Consider the following 22,507-nt stretch of genomic DNA (forward strand, 5'->3'; position numbering starts at 1 on the left):
CAACTGGAACTGATGAGTATTGCAGTATTATATATATAAAAATTCCTTAATGGAAGGATAATAATTAACCCTTTCTAGGGTATTTCGATGCTCTCTAAGATAATTAATAATCTTCAGCGTTATTTGTATTTTTGAACTCAGCAACATTTGTTTCACTAAAAGAAAAATAATCATCATTTTCTATATTAGATGCTTAATCTATTGGAGTTATAATTTGAGCTCAATTATATAGTATAGGTACTACATTATCAGGGGCATCACTAAAAAAATTTATAGGACGACGCATTTGGACAAAAGCTCATCATGTTGAGAAATATTGAGCACTATTTTCGTTAGTTTATATTATATTTATTTTTTTAAAGTTTTCACATCACGATTATTTACATATGGACTTTATTCAATTTTAATAGTTTTTAACAGAGTTGTTAAAAGATACTTTTAAAATGGATCATCGTCTAAAAATTAATCTAGATACAGATACAGCTTCTAAAAAGTTATCTTGATACAGATACCATTTTAGAAATGTATCTAGATACAGATATAAAATTTATTAAACTCTTATTTTTATATAATGTTTGAATAAACTTAATTTAGGATTCTATTGTGAAAATTCATGAAATAAGCTAAAAAAAATTATTGCTAGATATCACTTCATATTTATCAAAATATAACTAAAATAATGATTTTTAGATATTAATATAATAAATGATTAATAAATAATTTTTATATATCATTATAAAATACTATAATATATGATTAAATGACTATAAATAATTATTAGATTTAGTAATAAAATATTTTCAAAATTTTAGTCATTAAGACATCCTCGTTTATCTGTAAAGACATTTTTTATATTAAAACGTTTTTCAACCGGGGGGCTGGAAGGGATTGTGGTGTTATATTTAATAGAATTTAAATCATTAACAATCATATCTCCTGCTGTGGTATACTGAAAAAAATCGGATATTAAATTATTAGTTTTTTTTCATGGTTAATTGTTTGCAATCAGTTGAAGACTTTAATTTATCAACTAATCTTTGTATTAATTGTTTTTTTTAATTAAAATTTCATCCATTTGTAACCATGTCCAATCAAGTTAAAAAAAGGATGAAGCATAGTTGCCAAAATATTTTCATCTTCAAAAATTGTCCCAATTAACCTAGAATTATTAAATATTGATTAATTTATTATTAATTTATCTATCTTCAATCCCTTTAAGTGGGGCATCCAAAAGTGGTAAACATTTCAGGTTCATTTGTTTAAAATTTTTCAATTTAATAATCAGCTGGGAATTATTTGCACAGTAATAAGCTGTGAACATATATTTATCTCCCTGCAGGATATCAAGGGAACTTGCTATTGGCTTCTTTTATTTATAACTTACTAAACAAAATTTATAAAATCACATATATTAGATAAAAATCTAGATAGTTCTATTCCATCGCAAATCTTGTCCAATTTTTCAGATTTAGTCTTAACAATTTCTGACATTAATTGTAAAGCATTATAAGTGGAGTTCCCTCTAGTTATATTCATATAAAATATTGGCCAATATTGTTTTTTTAGAATTTTAGCTGAATTTTGAGATTTATTTTGTCTATTCCATATGGCTAGCTAATGTTGTGATATATATCTAATGAATAAAATATTAAATATTATAATTAAAATTATAGTTTTACCCTCTGATATTGTTTACACTGCAAAGCTCTATTGGCATCTACAGTGGCAATAAGATTCAATGTGTGACTATCACAACATTGATGATTGGGTAAAATATATGATTCTGATATTTCAAAATCCTGAGCAGTAGTATAAAGACCTGATATTGATATTGGTGCAACTGCTTCTTCATCTTTCAGATCATCAAAGGATTCACTAATATTTTCAATTGGCTTGAAAACTCTATCATAAATAAGTAATATTATGTTTATATTTATAATAAAATAAACCTAAAAAACTTAATGAAATTTTTGGCGTTATCTGTAATGGTCTTTAAGATTTTATTTTGTATGCAATAATTCTTTGCTATATCTTGTAAATTTTCTGCTATTTTAATATGACTACCAGTCATTCTTTTACAAGCCAACGCTAAATTTTTTTCTTTCCAAACTTGTTGGATCTATAGTGTGCAGTGACTCCTATGTATGAACTGAAAATAAATGTTTCTTGAAACTGCTCAAATTGTTTGTAATTAAATTATTATACAAATTTTAGGCATTCCAAAATTCTGCTGTTGTGCATATGTTCTATTAGACTTTTTATGATTTCTTTCTTTTCATTATCCCATCTTTGGGAAATTCTAGCAACAACTGCCTGTCGGCAAATTATATTTTTTTGTGGAGCTAATGTTTTCATTTCAATAAATGACGGATTTCAACAATTGAAAATGGCTGAATACTATCCATAATAAAATCAGTTATTAAATCATCTAAAGTGGTTAGGTCTCTTGGAAAAGAATCAATAGACGATTAGTCCAATATTTTCTTTAATAGATTTCTTCTCCTTCTCCTTCCCCTTTTTTATTTTGATTAAGAGTGTTTGATGTTTTCTCTAAAAATTTAAAATTACAATTGTAAACATTTATTTAGCTTCTATATCCTTAAATGTTTTACAATGTTGCAAGTTGAGGTAATGCTAACTAAAATTTGCGTATTTTTTGGTAGACATGGCAAACATTTTACTATCAGAGATTTGTTTTCTTTATTTTGAGATATTATTTTAAAATATGGTCTATAAAATGGCCATGGAAGAATGTCGTCATTTTCGTTATCAATATTAATCTTAAAAATTAATATAATATAATAAAATACCAATTTTATTGCAATTAAAAATGGCAAATTCCTTGAGATGGATTGTAATATCAGAATCTGCTTGTTATTGATAACTCGGACATAATATTTATTTAATATTTATATATTTTTTTTATATATAAGTTTTAATATTTTATATATATGTCGTATTGGGATATGGAATCATGTGGGATTCGGGATCCCAACGTGGGGATTCAAGATCTTGAATCTCCACGTTTTATTCGGAATCCTTTTTTTTTAAATATTCCTAATCCCCATGAAAAAAAAACGAATCCTCATGAAAAAAAATAAAATAATATAATTACTTTTTCTTCTCTTTTTTTTGCGGCTGGCACCATAAAATTAAAAGGCCAAATAAGGGATAAAAAGAGAATTTAAAAAAAAAGTAAATAGTATAAAATTAAGGCATATAATGAATGAAAAGGGATGAGGTTAAGACATTTTTGTTTTAAAAAATATTAAAATATATATTTATTCAAAATCCGAATTAAAAAAAAATTATTTATTGCAACAATTATTCAATGCAATATGACATTTTGTTGAACATTTAAGGTTGTTCTTGAAACACTCGCAACTTTTATTCATGCGACCCATTTTGCGATTGCATAACGATGTTTTCCCATAGTTTGTGACATTCCGGGAAGCTCCTAAATATATTTAGCACTTTAAAGGAAAAATTAATATATTTTATGTACATGAATTAATTTGAAGTTTGAGTATATAATAAAAGGTTTCCTAAATTAAAATGAATTATAGATAAAATTGAATAAAATTACTTTAGTCATTCTCATATAGTTGAAAAATTTAGGCTCATTTTTTAATAGTTTAGTAAAGAGGACATAAAATTCGCCCTCTTTTGTTTTATTAAAAGATAGTATTTTCTCCTTTTCAAGATCATTCTGTAAAAAAATAATAATTTGAGGATGGATACTATTTTGAATTAATAAAGCTTTGCACTGCACTATAATGAAAATCGCTGCGAAATCGCAATCGCTTTTCACTATGAATTCAGGGTAAGGTAAACTGCAAATGTTTAGGTAAAAATAGGAAAATTTTTTGTTATATTCTCTCTTAATTGTATCGAGGTTCATTTTCTTATTCTATAAATAACTTATAAAAAATTATATTCTTAGATATATTCAATAATAAATGAATAGATATTAATAGTTGTATTTCCTTTTATCTCATAATAAAGAGTTTAAATCCTTTAGTATAATTAAATTAAAAATAATTATAATAACATTTTAAATTAAATAATATAAAATCCGCTAATTAGCGTATTATTATTTAATTTTATTTTTTATTTATTATATCTAATAATATAATTTTTATAAGTTTACTCCAATTAATAGAATATATATGAAAAATTTTTACCTAATCATTTGCATTTTATCTTGGCATTTGCATTTTACCTTGGCATTTGCAGTTTACCTTAGCATTTGCAGTTTAGTCAAACCCTTTAATATGTATTAGTATTACTTTTATGCTTTAAATCATTAAATACTCGAAAAAATGGTTTTAATATATAATGGAAAAAATAAATATTATTTTTAAATTAATAATTTAGACAAATTAGAGGAAGATAATTGTTTAGATAAAAAAAATTTTCAATGGTAAAATGGTTAAATTATTAAGAAATGGATCTTTCATGGTATTAAGAAGTCTTGGCAGTGTATGAGTTAGTAAGAATTTATCATCTCTTATATTATGCCATGTGCAATTATTAAATTAGCATTTGTATTTTTTTGTGTTAATATTTTTGGGCATATTTTGAAATTGGAAAAATAATTTTATGACAAGAAATCAACCTAATTTGCTAAACATCGACCAAAATTTATTAAAATGTAATAAGACTCCCCATTTATTATTAAATTTAATATGTATACGGAGTCACGAAGTCGAGTCCTATATCATAAACCAGAAATCACCTCATGGGTATAGTAAAAGAATTAAATAAAAAAAATTTTAAAAGTACCCCCGAAGCAGTTGCTTCGGATCCCCACCGTTGTAGGGGCCACTGGTCCCCGAGTAGGGTTCACTTGTTCCCAAAAAAAATTCCAGAAAAAATAACATTTTGAAAAAAGTATTTGATATTTTTTGAAATTTAAAACTACTATAAAATTAATAGAGCTGAACAGAATGAGATATTTTTTTAATAAAAATGATAAAGTACTTTTAATTTTAATGAGGTTTGCTTTTTAGGGCTCGACAAGACCTAGATCTCCCCTAATGAATGAAAAGGGATAAGGTTACGAAGACACTTTTATTTTTATAAATTTATATAAAATCATATATATTTTTACATGAATATATATTTATAAAAAAATCGAATTAAAAAAAAATTATTTATTGCAACAATTGTGCAATGCAATATGGCATTTTGTTGAACATTTAAGAATTTCTTGAAACTTCGCATCTTTTATTCATGCAACCCATTTTGCAATTGCATAGCGGTGTTTTCCATAGTTGGTGACATATCGTGAAGCTCCTAAATATTTTTAGCATTTGAAATAAAAAGTTAATATATTTTATGTACATGAAATAATTTTAGGAGTATCTGTGGTTAATAGCTTAAATTACCTATAATTGATATATTTTTGTTGGGAACTTTAAATATTGCCTTTAGTCTATATAAAACTATAAAATTAAATGATTTTGAAGTTCCCAACAAAGATATATTAATCATAGGTAATTTAAGCTATTTTTATAGTAAATTAAATTGCAAAGGTTCAATTCAGTTCGACATATCTGATTAAGCTTTTTTTATAAATTGACAATCTATATATATAATAAATATTTTTGTGAAAATTAAAAAAATATGCCTATTTCTTAAAATTGATATTGCTAATTTCATGACATTGTGATCGTGAATATAGTATATTATTTATGATTGTGTCATGACTCTTGATGTAGTGTAATACTGTACAATATAATTGTCAGATGTCTTAAATTTTATATTGCATAAATATAAACTAGTATAGTACATATGTCGTATTGACCATGAAGATTTGGAATCTCCATTTTACATCATTACTGTTTTAAATTTTAAAATTTGGTTTGACCGGAAATATAATTAAGAAAGTATAGAGTAATTACACTGGGAATTTCAAACAATTTTGCTGTGAACTTTAGAACTACTTTTAATTTATGTTGATTTTATATGAATTTTTCATATAAATTTAAAAAAAAGGTTTATAGCGAAAACTGTATTCATGGGTTAGCACCTCTACAAATGCTGGAATACATTTCTCGTTATCGAATTTTAAAATTTAGCAATCGCTCTAGGTAAAGGATTTGGAATAAAAAGATTTCGAATCCCAATGGATTCCAATATGACAAATTTATATTTGTATAAATAAAATTAAAATAAATATAGACAAGAGATGGCACTATTTTAGAACTTTTGCTTGAACGGTTTCTTTTAAGGATTCGCTTTTAATAATTTTCACGAAGTTAGAATAATGAATTTGGTTTGAATGTGAAAAAAAAAATAATAAAAAATAAATAATCTCTTTCTTTTTTAAAAGGATAAGGGAGTCGGGTAAAATTTTTGATTGATGCTTGGAGCAGTTACAATTTTACCAATAATTTTCCTCGATTATAAAATACATGCTAAAATATAAATCATATTTATAAATATTAATAATTAATATATAGAAGTGTGATTTTTTAAGGTCAATGCATGAATAACAATTTTATTATATTATTTTTATCAATATTTATGCAGGGAAGATGTCAAGATAGTTAATCATTATATTAATTATAATAAGAAATCAATCATATTCACATCTATAAAATTTAAGTTGAATGAAACTTTCACATTATATTTTATATATTTTTTTTTAAATTACAGTTAAGATATTATACTTGAATTGAAATTTAGTTATATTAATTTGGTCTATTTGATCAAAATGTTTTTTATTTTAAATTTTATATCTCTGTTTCTAATCGTGTATTCACAGAATTCATATGAGGTAACTTTTCAAAATTTTACCTCAGCTTTATTTAGGAAGTAAAAATTAGATTTTTTTCGAAAAGGACAATATATTTTAAAATGGAATCTATTTATAAAATAAAAAGTTTGAGGGTGTTTTCATCAATATTTTAAGAAATCAGATTTTTATGGGACAGTGCTTATGGAGGCTTATGGCGGTTGTCTAAACCTCTCTTTTACTTATTCTATAAAAAAAAATCCTTTATGCAAATAAATTTCTTATAATATATATAGTCGGTTTCACTGCAAACCCCATTATAAATTTTCAAAATGCCCTTTGTGCATTTTGTTAGTCTATATGTATCAAATCTTAAAGCTGATATTCAGTAGAAATGCTATATTTAATCATTATTTAAAACTTCCATTCTATACTTTTTTTAGAATTTGGCAAAAATATGTATTATTCCAAAATCTTTATTATTTTTGTTTAATTAATATTTTATTCATATTGTAAAGGGTTATTTTATTATTTAAATAGCTCATGATCTCAGTCTTATTAACTTTAAAATCACCATTAATATTAAAATACGTGTTTTTTCATCTTTCTTACCAAATTTTAAAAAATGTTAGCTAGACGTTTTTGTAGTGAGAGAGGTGATATTCTACTATATTTCAAAGTTTTGATTTTATAAGATTATGTATTTATATTCTCTAAGAGCCAGCATATTAATTCTTTGTATGCATTCCAATTAAATCATTGCTGGATAATAGATCCATGTTTTGTCAATCAATCCATATTCAAGCGAGTATCGATCGGCCCGGCCCAGATTATTTTGAAAAAATTTCAAATTTCTTTTTGAAAAAAATTTTGATAAAAATGTTTAGCCAAACTAGAAAATGTAAAAAAAGTACTAGTTTCACAAAGTTTATAATTAGATAATTGTGCATCTTTCTAACAATTAACTAACATAGAATCCTCATGAAAAACTTTCGATTAAAATATTTAAAAAATTATTTTTTAAAAACAAATTAAAATTATTTTTGTAAAATTTTTATTCTGAATCATCAACAAATTTGCAGTTTAATGACGTATATATCGAAATATAATATTTAGCTTAAGAAAAAAATTAAAAAGTTTAAAAAACTTTTAAAACGAAATATATCGATTATACATCATTGCCAATTTAATGAGGATTCTAAATATGTAAATATAAATTTATTTATTAATTAAAGATGCTCAATTATATAATTACAATCTTTGCTCAGAAACTGGAAGTTTTCATCAACAATATTATTATTTTTACATTTTTTTTTATTCTAGATTTTGGCTGTAAAACGTTCAATATCCATTCTAGATTATAATGATATATTGATATTTAAAAGGTGTACATAATATTTTGAGAATATAATATATTGCACAATATATAATATGTTTTATAAAATAATTGCTCGACTAAATTAATTACGAATTTAGTACATGAATTTCGTATTAACGTTATTAATCTAAGTATCCAAGTTGCATAACTAAAATTAGTAACTTATTTTCGTGTAAATTTCGAAATCATATCTTATTCGTATAATATTTTAAATGATCATATATGAGTTATGTGAATTTCGTTTTAAATACCTGGACGTATGAATAAATTAGTTAGAATAAATTAGTTCACTAAATTCGTAACTAATTTAGTGGGGCCACGGTCTTAAAAAATAATAACAACTCGATTCGATGTATGTCAAGGCCAACGAATTAATAAAAAGGAAAAATGTTATGTATAAAATACTTTTAGGATTGAAGGTGAATATAATTTATGCAGCCAATTTATTATATATACTACCTGCATTAAATAATTATTATTTAAAAATTTGTTTATAAAAAGATAATTTAGTCCCAGCTCTGCTAAAAAACACAATTTGGAGCCCGGCCTTCTGCAATTTATTAAATTTTAAAAGTTTAAATGTGTGAAAGTTGTCGAATTTTATTAATTTTTTTAAAAATGTTACATGACTACATTTTTGAATTTGCTTAAACACTGGGCATGTCTAAGAGGATAACTCTACCCAAAGGGCAGGGTTCTGTAAGTCGAAGAGAATTGATAAACAATTAGTTTCCCCTCATTAAAAATGATGATATTAATAAATTCGTTATTTATTCATTTTACAATTAAAATTGATGATATTCAATAAAATCATTATTTATTATTTTAAAAAAATATTGAAAATGAATAAGAGTCTGTAAAAATTAATCTACTAATATATAAGATGTAAGCAATCCCCAAACAGAGACTCATCCTTCCTCAGTAAGATTTGTATTGCCATAAAATTAATATCTTTTATAAATTTATCCTATGAATTAAAAATGAAATAGTTTTAATTTTATTAACTTTCAAGATATTGCTTTAACTTCTATTTCCAATATAGTAAACTTATTTTAAAGATTCAAATAATATTTTTCAGAGGGTATGGCTATACCCTACAATTATGCCTCTCGAGTTTTATTGGAATTCATTCTGCTCTATGATAGATATTTTTCAAAGTTCAATTAATAATTTTTATAAACCTGTTTTTTAAATGGTTTCTTGTGTTTGTATAATATATTTTAAAATATATTTGACATTTGACAATCAATTTTAAGATCTCTTGTTTTGTTTTTATGGGATAGATATTTTATTTTCATATATTCCTTCTGTAACGTTTAAATTTCAATTAACTATTGTTTATAAAATTAAAAGAACTTAGTTGTAACTTGAAATATTCCAGACGTTATCATAAAATTTCCTATATTTACGCATGATTCTAAAATGGTAACTTTTATTTTAGATAATAAAAAGTTTCATGCACCCCACCCCCCAACCCCGCGATTTTTCTTCTATCTGCTTCCTGTAAATAAATGAATTAATATATATTATCGCAGGTGAATTTTTCAAATTCTACAGAATTAGTCAAGTATAAAAGCAAACCGAAAATAAGAATCATCCGCGCCATTTTTAGAGGCTTAAATGATTTCCGAAAATGGCAACAACAACCTATAGTTTATTCTTATGATCCAGCCAAATTTACTAGTATTCACATTAAAAATTTTTTACTACCCATTTATAACCAATATTAAGATTGAGGTATTATAAAATTTTAAATTAATTCCGATATTATAATATGGACGAGATTGACTTTAAAGATAAATAATTAATAAATATTTGCCAAAATATTAAACTGAGGTTGTTATTTTTAATACGCTAGTATAATATCTTTTGTCTAACTACCAAAATTTTTTTTATAAATAGTTATTTCGCATTAATGGGTTTACCAAGGTGTCTGTCCTCCGATCTTAGATTCAGGGCCGTAACAAGAAATTTTGGCTTGGAGAGGCAGGGAGGGGCGCACATTTTTAAAAATTGCATATACTTTGATTTATATTCTTTCTTGTTCTACCTTAATTAAAACTTCATCATTTTAATGGGACACGTAAATAAGCTGCTTAGAATATGAATTAGGTTATTATAGTTGCATTTTATTATAAAATATTAAATAATTTGTAATAAATGACTGAATTAGAAAATTATAATGTATTACGTATATTTAAATTCACATAAAACGCTAAAAAAACAAATTTAAAAATTCCCTGTTTTGGGAGAGCCAAAAAAATTTGGGAGCTAATCCCTAAATACTTCCCTCACGTAGTTACGGTCCTGTCCAGATCACATAATCTTATTTGCGGATAAGCAAATTGTTTTATTTTAATTAATTTATTATCAATTAAAAAAAAATTTTCTGAAAATATTAAAGTTACTTAGGCGTTACGATGCCTTGCGCTGAAGGTTATGATATTAAATTTAAGATTATGAGCACAATCCATTTAAAAGATTCAACGATTATAAATTAAATATAATTTCAAAATTTACAATTAAGATGCTGAACAGATCCGGAAAATTGAAAAGGCCTTAGAGTTTTGGAGTCAAAATACGTGCCTGAGATTCAAGAAAGAAACAGATCCAATGAATATAGACTATATATATTTTGATACTGGAACTACAACGTATAATTTACCAAAAAATATAAAAAAATCAAAGATTTTTTAGATTTTTGTAATAAATAGATTAGGCAAAGTTCTCTAGAAGTTTTACTTTTTAGATATTGTCTTTTAGATTTTTGATTTCTAATTTAGGAATGTCCCAATTTTTCTAATTCTTATCAACATTACTTTTAGAAATTTATCATAAAAGCTAAAAAATATAATGTTCATTAATAATTATTTATACACATTTTTATGTTTAAAACATAACGCCAGGATTGTTTCCATCCAGAATAAGGTTTTTATTTTGAAAAGATATAAAAGTTCTATATAAAGTTGTAAGTTTTTGATTTTATAACGACACCAGGCGAAATTTCCGAGAAAATTAAATTGGTTTCAACTGTTGTGTAACAACTTTTATCTCCCCCCCTTCCTCCCAAAAAATTGTTAATTTCGTACTTTTTAACGATTTTGCCGATTATATGTAAACAGATTATTGTCACTTTATAATAAGTTAGTCAACATTTTAAAAATTATCTATAATATTTATATGAATCTATCACCTTTTAGAACATGTACCACACCTCTAGGAAGGCAAGGTGGACGCCAAACATTACTCTTAAACGGACCTTGTTTCAATGTAATAATTTTATTTAATATAAAACAAAATGGTTGCCTCTTTATATTTAAAATTTAAAGACACTACGCAAAATATTCTATTAATATATTTGTTTTATCGATGATCACTTGAAAGGGCCATTTATTAAAAATAATATGTGCCGGTGTAAGATTGTGAAATCAATACCCATAGTAGCTTCAATACCGTATTGATATTATCATTGTACATTCAATACAGTAGTGATATTTTGGCATTGTAGAATTAATATCGTATTGATTTTTAAGTGATGTTTTCATCGCTTCAAATATATTGGCGTCCATTAAAATTGTAAAATATTTATTCATTATATATTTTTTCATCGTTTCAAATATATTGGCGGCCATTAAAATTTAAAAATATTTATCTAATATATATAATCGGCGTAATCAAGAAATGAACGTTTTCGTATAACCTTTGGTATTAACTTATCTTAATTTTGATTTTTATTTTTGGTATTAACTTTTCTATCATCTTAATGTTATCGAAGGAGACTATACATATACCTCTAATGTTAAATTATTTTTTTTAAAAAAAAGAAAACATTCTTTAAATTTTTTTTAATACATCTACGAGATTCGAACCACTGACTTAACGTTCATTAGACAAATGTTCTTTCTAGTCACACCCTTCTATATTTAATTTTGTCCAATTCTTCTTATATATGGAACTATATTATGATAAAGTAATTTAAATATATCAATATTTATCTTTTTTTATTGGAAGCTCCAGGCTTGGGAAAACAATTTCAAAATTATTATCGGTTGGCCAGGTTTGAGAAATTTTTTTTAAAATTATAATGGGTGGGGCTGGGCTTGGAAAATATTTTCATAATACTTTTTATTGGAAGCTGAAAAAAATTTCAAAATTATTATCGGTTGGCCAGGTTTAGAAAAATTTTAAGGATAAGGAGTATATGGTGGAGTTAATGGATTTTATGATGTCGTTGATACTCAGACTGGAAAATAAAAATCCAAGAGGATCACCATGAATGCCTCAATAGATGGAATTTTATAAATATCAAATTGCAGAGTAGAAAACTGATGATAACAAGAATGAAAAAAATTAGTGTAACCCGAAGGGTACAAGAGGAATTCAGGAAGGAATTTCGAAAATGGTATAATAACCATTGGAATAGTTAATTATGTTTAAAGACGCGTTAGTAGATTGATTTTCTAAGTGTATTCTAATAAGATGTACAGCGGCTTCACAGCCATCAGAGATAAAAATGAATATATATATGTGGACCTAAAGACCTCCAATAAAAATTATTGAAAAAATCTACCTCATACCCTCCCCCCTCCCTTATTGATATGACTTTATTAGTAGTTTTATATACTTATTTATCCGCATGATATACTAGGATTAAAATAATAAGCAAGCATCCCATAAAAACTCTATTGGAAATTACGTTATAACGCTAGATTAAATGGAGCCTTATCAAATATATCCATAGTATTAAGGATTGCTCTAACCGTTCAACGTAGCATTCATAGAACGTAGTTTCACTCAAATTAATTAAAATATACCTACGATTTTGTATGGAACATAATCTCTTTTTAATTTCAATAGAAAATTATATGGACTCATCGTTAGATTATACTTACATAATATCCTCTTTTGCATATAAAAAAGCGAGGAGGATATATAAAATTGCAATATTTTAGTTTATGATTATATTCATTTTTATAATGTGCGCTACTCATTTATGATTTAAATTATTACTTTTAGTTCTCATTGCAAAAAATTATCAAAAAGCTTAGGTGAATTTTATTTTTTAAAGGGTCGCCAAATTATTTTTTGCCCTGGGCCGCCTGTAATCGGTCTCCTTTTTTTTTATTTTGATTAAAAGCTTTATTTCTGAAGATGCATAAGGTGTTGGTAACTATTTGCTTGAGAGAGATATAAATTTTTTAAATATTATTATAATAAATCGATAAAATATATAGGAACTTACCATAAATCTATTTAATTCACTTTTCGATTTTAATTTACTTGATTGTAAATGAAAGCTGAGTAACATTTAATTATGCCCACCTGAATCTATAATTAATAAGACATAGTTATATTAATTTAACTAATAAAATATATGTGAGTTAAAATTAATTCGCTATTGCATGGACATACTTAGAATACAAAAAAGTGATTAAATTATATTTTCCAACTCACTACATAGATCATAATAAAAATTTTAATTGCCATTTTTTCCTTTACCAAAATTAAAGGTTTTTTTTCAAACGTGTAATCAAAGGGAACACGTTAGGCTTAATTATTAAAATTTTGACAACTATGAGTCAGCCGTATATAAACCTAATTAATATTCTTATTTTCAAAGGTCCGAACTATATCACAATTAATTGGAAGAGCCTTAGGTGTAATTTATGAAGTTCAACGAAAAGACAGAGATTTGTATATGGTTATAGAAGCAAGCAAGGTTTGAAAAAAAAATATGTTTGATACTATGTAATGCTATTAAAATTTATTGATTAAACTAGTTATTATATATATCTTTTAATAGATAGACCCACTCCTTATGGTCAATATAGATGAGGTGGATTCCGATTATTTCAACCTACCATATGAATACGGAAGTGTGATGCAATATTATGAAAATGTAATTAATTTTTAACGTAGGTTATGAGAAAGTATTTATATTAATTAACTATATTAGGAATTCAAATTGGGCTCAAGTTTACCACCGGTATTCTCAGCTAAAAACTCTCGTTTTCAAACCACTATAGGTTCAAGTTATGAACCAACCTTTTTTGATTTGACAGCTATCAATCGTTACTATTGCAATAGTAATTCAATTTAATTATTTATTTTTGATCTTTGGTACTTTTCAGACACTTGTTTTGGGCAAAATTCGCAATGTTCGAATTCGGGATACGCTAAGCCATTTGATTGTGGTACTTGTTTTTGTCCTACTGGGTATGCCGGAAGAAAATGCTTGGAAGCTCAGCGGAGCGAAAGTTAGTATGCCTATAATATATTTAAAATTATCAAGGTTGCTTTGTTATCATAATACAAAACGAAATAAGATAGTTGTTAAAAAAAATAGATAGGTGGTCTTTGAAATTTAAAAATATAGTATTTTATTTTATTAAAATTATCATGTATAAAATTATACAATTAAGTGGTTGATAATTGCCCTAACGATGTGGGTGCCTACGAAATAAACGAAAGAACTCCTCCCCTTGTTATATCCACTCCTGGTTGGCCTATCGCGGATCCGTACAAATTGGCTAAATGTTATTGGGTCTTTAATGTACAATTAAACATATTTTTGATGATATTTATGTAAAATTTTGATTGATATTAATAAAACTCTAATCGGATGAATTATTAGGAAAAAAATTCCTAAAATAAAACAGATAAAAAGACAAACTCCGGAATATCCCCTCCACAAATTCCTAAGAAACTTAACGTTTTTAATACTATCAACAAAAATGATGTTCGGTAAAAAAACTGATATTCTTAGCTTTTACTAAAGCTTATTTTCTAAGGCTTGATGTAGGTTAGGGTAAATCTAGTCTTTATGATAAGGATTGGATTATATTAATTAATATTCCTTATAAAATTTTCTAATGATTTTTTTCGAGATTCCCGGGTTTTTTATTCTGTTAAAAGTCTAATTTTTAGATTAAACAAAGCAACATTTTTTATTGTGAAATTTAATATTATACTTTTTAGGCATTGTGCACTAATAATTCAAGAGGACGGTTACAAGTGGAGGTAAACACGACGGCATTTGGATTATTAAAATTTGATGCGGGTGGACAATGTTTGCATTGGTTGGAAATTAAATATAAAATAGATCAGGGTTCAACTGGTTTAAGGTAATCTATAAATTATTCAATCTAAAATAATTTAATTCGGCATTTTATAAGTGTTTTTCTTAAATAAAAAAATATTTTGGTGATGGAAAGGAGGGGAGGGGGATTTCTCATTATATTAAGCGTCCTGAGAGTGTTTCCTCTCCTATCTACGTCCAAGGTGTTGAGCCAAATCTAATGAAAAACTTAAATTTATAATTTAATAAATTTTTCTTATCGAACTCTTCATTCAATTTAAACTTTTTAAAATTATATATACATATAGTCAATATGTTTTTTCCGGCTTATTTTTTCAACTTTAAATAGTTTTTGAGCGCGTTTTATTAAATTTAAAACTTTGATTTTATCCGAAATATATTCTATCATGTTTGAAATAACTACTCTAAAAATTTCAGACAATTTCGCTATGAACTTTAGAACTTAATATAATTTATATTAGTTTTTCCATAGATTTTTTAAATTAATTATGAATGACTCAAAGGTTAACGACAAAAATGTCCACAATTTATAAGAAAGATATTCTAAACATGCTAGAATATATTTCGGGTAAAATAAGATCTTTAAATTTAAAAAAACACGTTCAAAAAAATGATTTAAAGTTGAAAAAATAACATATTGTCCAGGAAAAACACATAGCCGCTAAAATATATACTAGAGATCTGCAAAAGTAGGCCCGGCCACGGGCTTCGGGTCGGACCTAACTGTTTTAAAAAATCGGGTTCGAGCAGGATCGGCTCTAATAGTTTTAAAATAAAAATCGGGCTGGGTAGGGTCTTGGAAGTTTTTTAAAATATATTTAAATTTATCAATTTTATATTGAATTTTTTATGTAAAATAAAATATTGATTTTATTTAGAACTAGATGCCATATATCATATGTCTTCTGAGTAATGATAAAAATTAATTTCTATATTTAAATAAGTTCGGGCCAGGCCGATAACTTAAAAAAAATTCAGGTTCGGGCCTGGCTGGCTAAACTTTTTAGAAAAAGTTTCGGGTTCGGGCCGCCGGCAAATCATTTTTTAAAAAAAAATTCGAACTAGGTTGCGCTTGGAAAATTAGGCCCGATGCAGATCACTAATATATACTCCTCTTTAAATTATTAACATGATTTAAAATATTTAAAAATAAATTATACAGATTTATACATAGGTTATGCTATTTAAATTGTAATTTCTTAATTCTTATTCATTTTTATATAAAGAAATACAATTAATTTTTTTAAATTGTCTTTTGTATTTTTAAATTTTAAAAGTTTAAAATATTTTAGATCAATTAAAAAAAATGTTGATTAATTTTAAAAAAATTAAAACTTATAAAAACTGGAACGAACAGAAGTGATGCTGAACCTGAAATCGATTTTATAAAATATAACGAAACTAAATATTTTTAAAATTTTAAACAGAAGTGAAATGGAACTGAACTGTTATTAACAGTTCGACACCTTGGCTACACGTCACTGCTTTATATATTTAAGTTATAATAAATAATAGATGGATATTTTTTTAAAAAAACACGATATACTGGAAAAATATGAATAAAAAATTTCATATTAAATTTATAGGTTTGTTGCCAATGGGGAGAAGAGGGTCAAAATTACCCCAAACCTGATCCCTCAGTAAAAATTTGGCCTACTAAATCTAAATGATAAAACAAAATTCTTAGAAAAATTGTGATTATTCAAATTTTATTTAGCCAAATTACTTGAATAAACAAAAATACTTATTAAAATATTGTTATAAAATATCCAACTCATTAATCAATAAATGAAAAAACAACAAACAATATCCGGCAGAAAGATACTAGTGTTAGAGAATACGTTTAGAATACTTCTCAACCTCTTTTAGAAAGGTAATCAATGTTAGCGAGTTTTAATTAATTAAATAATTTAAAAAAATTTGCAAACTATTTCCTACTTATCACGCAATGGTACTTAAACGTTAATTTGAATAATACATTAACCAATTAATAATATTTTTAATAAATTTAAAGAGAACGAAAAACTTACATGAAGAGGACGAATATTCTTACATGAAAAGAACGAATACATTTTTAAAAATACCTATTTCCTAGTGAAGTTTAAGATATTAAAAATGGGAAATTACTTCTCTTATGTGATCATATTTATATAGTGCTGTAAACGTTACTACAAAAAAGAAACGCGTTACCATTACTCGTTACATCTGAAAAGGGAACGCGTTACAGTTACTCGTTACCTTTTCAATAAAGGAACGCGCGTTACCGACTTTTCAAAAAAGTAACTGGCTACTCGTTACTTAAAAAATTAAATATAATATTTATTTTTTCCGACTATAATAAAATAAAACTATACAAAAAGATTAAAAAATTTTCATATATATAATTATAATATAAATAATAAATAAAACTTTGGGTGTTCCTTTCAATTTTTATAAAAAACTTTTAAAATACTATAAATCTATTTTAAAAAAGAAATAAAATTTAGAAGGTATTGTGCATTTGCATTTTTTAAAAAAAATTATTTAGATAACATAAATAACAAAAAAAAGAAAAGTAAAAAAATCGAATCGGGGTTTTTCACAGGTATCGGCTAGATCCGATCCGATATTTAATATCGGCACAGCCTTATTTATATTTTAATTCCATGATTAAGCTTTTCAAAATATTATGAAAGAATATTATTCTATTATTAAAGTAATGTTTAAAATGATATTAATTCATCTTTTTACCTATGCTTTTTTAAGTTTGTACTTCTGGATATTGAGGTTGAAATATTTGCGTTGAGATATAATTTACATTTACAAAGTGTAGACTTGGTACCATTAATTTTCTTTATTGGTTTAAAATATATCAAATTGGTGCCAAGGAAGGGTTAAATCATCTTCATCTGAAGAAGTAAGTACTATGGACATAATATTCTTAAAATAAATTATAAGAATAATAATATCATTATTAACATTTACTTTGAATTTTGATAGATTATTAATTTCGAAAGAAAATTTAACAACGAGAATTTAAAATAAAAATGAAGGAAGTGGTTGATATGAATTAAAACTCAGCTTAAATTATTAATATTAAGAATTAAAAAATAAATAAAACTAATTTTATAATACAATAAAAATATATTTTTCTTTTTGTTTATATTTTTTAAGAAAAAATATAAAGTAACGAGTAAAGTTTTGCGCTACCATTACTTAAAAAAAAGAAACGCGTTATCGTTACTCTTTACATCAAGAAGATGGTAACGAATGGCGTTCCTTTTCTTCAAAAAAGTAGACGTTACTTCACGGCACTGTATTTATATTAATTATGTATCAATAAATATCAAATATTAAGATAATATCTTAAAAATTTAAGGAGGGCGAAGATTTTTATGAAAGGACAGATTTTTAAAGAGGACGAATATTTTTTTAATTTTTTAGAAGGGTGTAACTAAATCACCAGAAGTCAAGCAAGCAGCTTACATTGTAATTACTTATTTACACCCATAATATTTAAGCATAATGTTAGTTATTCAATATTTTATTTTTGACGTTATATTTCCAATTGTTTAGAAAGTCGATAAAAGATAGACGAAAACAAAATTTATGGCATATAAAAAAAATAAACCGAAATATATCTTTTAGTCCATTTATGTCAATTCAAAAAACAAAATCGTCATATTGTATAATAGTAATATTTTATATTTACAATTCCCATTAAAAGGCAAATCGTCATTTCTCATTTATAATTAAAATATTATATTATATCGTATATATTTATTTTTTTAAATTATAAATAACATTAATATAAACTTCAAAAAAATATAATATGTATATGTGATTTAAAATAGTTACAAAATACATTTATATTATAAAGATTGTGCGGAATTGTCCCGAGAGAAGTTGCTGTTACATCTCAGAGAGATAGAATGGCTATCATATTTGATGCAGATAGAGACTCAAGTGTAACTGAAGCTCCATCAGTTCCACTCGGTAAAGGGTTCAGGATAAAAGTATCGCTAGGTAACTATAATTATTGTCATTTACACTAATCCTTAAATGAATATCTTTTTGATGGATTATGAAAACATTTTCATACATGAAATCTTTAGCTAAATGAAAACGGATATTATTTTTTGATAATATTTAATTATTTATTTTGAGTAAGAAAACTGTTATCGCTATGTACTCTTTAATTTTTTGCCTAATACTAAAATAAATTTTAGGAAAACATCACCAAAAACTCAATAATGTTGGTGTAAATACAATATGGAAGATGGCTATATATTTTTTAAGAGTTCGGTTGAACTGATAATGAAGAGTTAGATAGTGCTGAAAAACCCACGTATAATCAAAAGCAAATAGGAAGCTTGGACCAAGATATTAAGCTGACTCCATCCGATCTTTTGATAAAGGATTTTGTGGGAGAATATATTTGGAAACAACCCTGATTATCTTTATCTGAAACCGAATCTGAACTGATATTTGTTTCGGTTTGAATCCCTGATAAATACTGACCATAGTAAAAAATACTGGCAGCTTTGATAACTCTTTCTAGCCATTCATAATCAGATTTTTAATTCAGTAAGAGTTGAATAGAATATTGCTTTAATGAATTACTCGAAAATTGACAATTACTTTCCCCATTTTAAATAGCATCTTATAGATTAGGATCGAGACGGCTAGGCAATAAACTTTCCAAAGAAAGCCTCTGCCTCCATTTTTGCACTAGAAGTTGGGTTAAGATTTATCTGCAAATTTTATTTATAAAATAGATTCAAGATGGTTTTTATTTATATTTCATGCTTAAAAATGAGTATACTTTGTAAAGATTGGGATGGATCTCATTTGTATAATCTTGGGTATGTTAAAATAAATTTTTAGCAAAAATCCCGAGAAGCTTGTAATTCGTGTAAAATTAATTATTTATAATAGATAAGAAGGTTTGGCATATATACATATCCAGGATTTTCGTAATGGGGGAAGGGGTTTCTATCCACGAGAATTTTATCAAGCATTCTTTTTTTACAAGAGGGTCAGATGTGTAAAACTTTTGTTTGGCTTGTTATAATCTTCGAACCTTCATCTAATTTTAATCTTTATCCTGTATAATAACATATCGCAGATGTTTTTCTACTAAATTATTGCGATTATTTCTCATTGGGAAGATGGACATTCAAATATTTGTTATTTTAACCATTGAAGACTTTTAGGGCAAAATAATTAAATACGGAATTTTTTTTAAAAAATATTTTAAAACATTTATAAATACGAAAGAGTTGGTATTCCTATTATATATAAATTGATTCAATTAAAATTTTCAATTTTGGAACTTATTTTAAAAATAAAAAAGTACCCAATTCCTGCATTAGAAGGGAAAACAGAGCCGGTCTATTTGGACCTTGGGGAGGATGGAGTCCATGTAATCAACCGTGTGGTGGGTGTGGAGTTCAAGTTAGATATAGGAGATGTCTTAGGAATTGTGTTTTTGAAAGGTATACATTATATTTTAATTTTTTCAAAAAAATTACGCTTAAAAAATAAAATTATTTTAACATAAAGTATAATATAAAATATGCATTAGAGGCAGGGTTAACAGCAGGAGTGTATTACGTGGGAGGCTATGAGAAGCTAAGCCCCCCACCGCTAATATTTTAGTTCCCTTTCCAAATTTTGAGGAAACCCAACCTCCACGACAATTTTTTAAACATTTTTTCAAGTCTTAAATTTGAATCTGTTTTCTCTTTATTATTGTTATAAAAATATTAGTCAATTTTTTTTATAGCCACATAGAAAATAAAGCAAAAAGATTTATTTTTCAATATTTTTATTCTTATAGAAATTTAATATCGCCGCCGCTTCTGCATTATATAAATTATAGAAGGTTCACCATCAACAAGTATAGGTGAAAAATAACTTCATTTTAGCAGGTTTTGAGCAAGCTCTAGTAAAGCTAACCCGAATTTTTAAGCGAAAACTATCATCTCGGCCTCGCTCGGGTTTAAAACTTAAAGGATAACTCAATCTTGAAAAAAATGTACCTTGCCTCAAGGCTTAGCGAATTTTTTGATGTTAGGATTATGCCAATTTAATAATACTAAAGGCAAAAAATAGTTCAAATTTAATAAAATCTCTTAGTAATTTAAATAGGAATTTGAAAATTTTAAATAACTAGGTTATTAGTTAAGATTAATCAATTTACTTTGAAAGAAATAATAAATTAGGGTATTTTCGGCATTCTTTAGCCAATGAACCATTTTTAATTGACTAATATTTTATAAATAAATCATTGGGAACATGTTGACAATAATAAAATATTATATAGGCCGCGTCTACATTCATTGGAATAAACACCCTCCAAAATAAACCCCTACCCCCCCCTCCAAAAAAAAATCCGCAACCTTCCTATCCACTTTTCATGTAGACGCCATATGTAGGTAAATATTTACAGTTGTCGCTTTATTCAGAAATTATTCTTTTATTTAAAAATATATCATTAAAAAATTCAAAACTTGTAAGATAAAAAAATAGACTAATTTATAATTATTCTAGAAAATACACGCCGTCTCGCTTAATGGATAGCAGAAATACTATTTGCACGGCCTTGATATTTTTTTAAAAAAAATTTGGGCCCAGCCCGGGTTTTATATTTTTAAAATATATGGCCGGCCGGGTAATTTTTTTATAAAAAATTTTGAGGCCCGGGATATGTTAAAAAATTAAAATACGGCCTGCCCGTGTATCCGGGCCAGATCTCTGATGTAGCTTTGAAAACGAGGGTAAAATAATTTGAATCAAATTATTTTTTTTATTTTAAATATTCTTCCCAATATATTTATTCAAAAATAAAATTGGCCTATAGATGCGGCGAGAAGTAAATAAAGAATCTAACAAAGATTGAAAGTTAATGAATATGAAACGATTGCTTAGCTTCGAAAATATATCGATGAAGATTAGTGATAAAAAAAAATTTCTTAGCTTTGTGTGTTGAGTGTAAAAGGGGCTTTCATCTTATGATTTTGATCATGGTTGATAATCGAGCGAGTTTAAGAGTAAATAATTTGCCAAATTTAATGTTCATAAATATTAATGGATTTAATCAGAATGGCTTCCAGAGTGAGCCGATTTTTAAAAACGACCCGATCAAGATTCTAGCCAAAATAATATTGTGCAGGCCTCGAGATTTGGCAAATGGAGGTCCATTTTCTGTCACCTATGAGTAAAATCTCCAAGCTCACATAAAATTATTTTGGCTAAAATATTAATCGAGTCTTTTTTAAAAATAGACCCAAATCGGGTGTAATAA

At 25.9% G+C, this 22,507-nt stretch overlaps 1 protein-coding gene across 1 annotated transcript; it reads left to right on the forward strand.

Moving 5' to 3' along the window:
* Positions 1-10,540: 10,540 nt before the first annotated feature.
* Positions 10,541-19,513, forward strand: LOC135928684 (zinc metalloproteinase nas-36-like). The gene is made up of 11 exons (XM_065465139.1): positions 10,541-10,556; positions 10,648-10,774; positions 11,321-11,390; positions 13,741-13,839; positions 13,924-14,019; positions 14,077-14,206; positions 14,252-14,377; positions 14,543-14,673; positions 15,099-15,244; positions 19,079-19,224; positions 19,428-19,513. Exons 1-11 carry the CDS (start codon positions 10,541-10,543, stop codon positions 19,511-19,513), a joined length of 1,173 nt encoding a protein of 390 aa, XP_065321211.1.
* The last annotated feature ends 2,994 nt before the right edge of the window (positions 19,514-22,507 follow it).

The sequence above is a fragment of the Gordionus sp. m RMFG-2023 genome, chromosome 4 (genome assembly GCF_954871325.1).
Source record: "Gordionus sp. m RMFG-2023 chromosome 4, tfGorSpeb1-WG-v2, whole genome shotgun sequence".
NCBI classification, from domain to species: domain Eukaryota; kingdom Metazoa; phylum Nematomorpha; class Gordioida; order Chordodea; family Parachordodidae; genus Gordionus; species Gordionus sp. m RMFG-2023.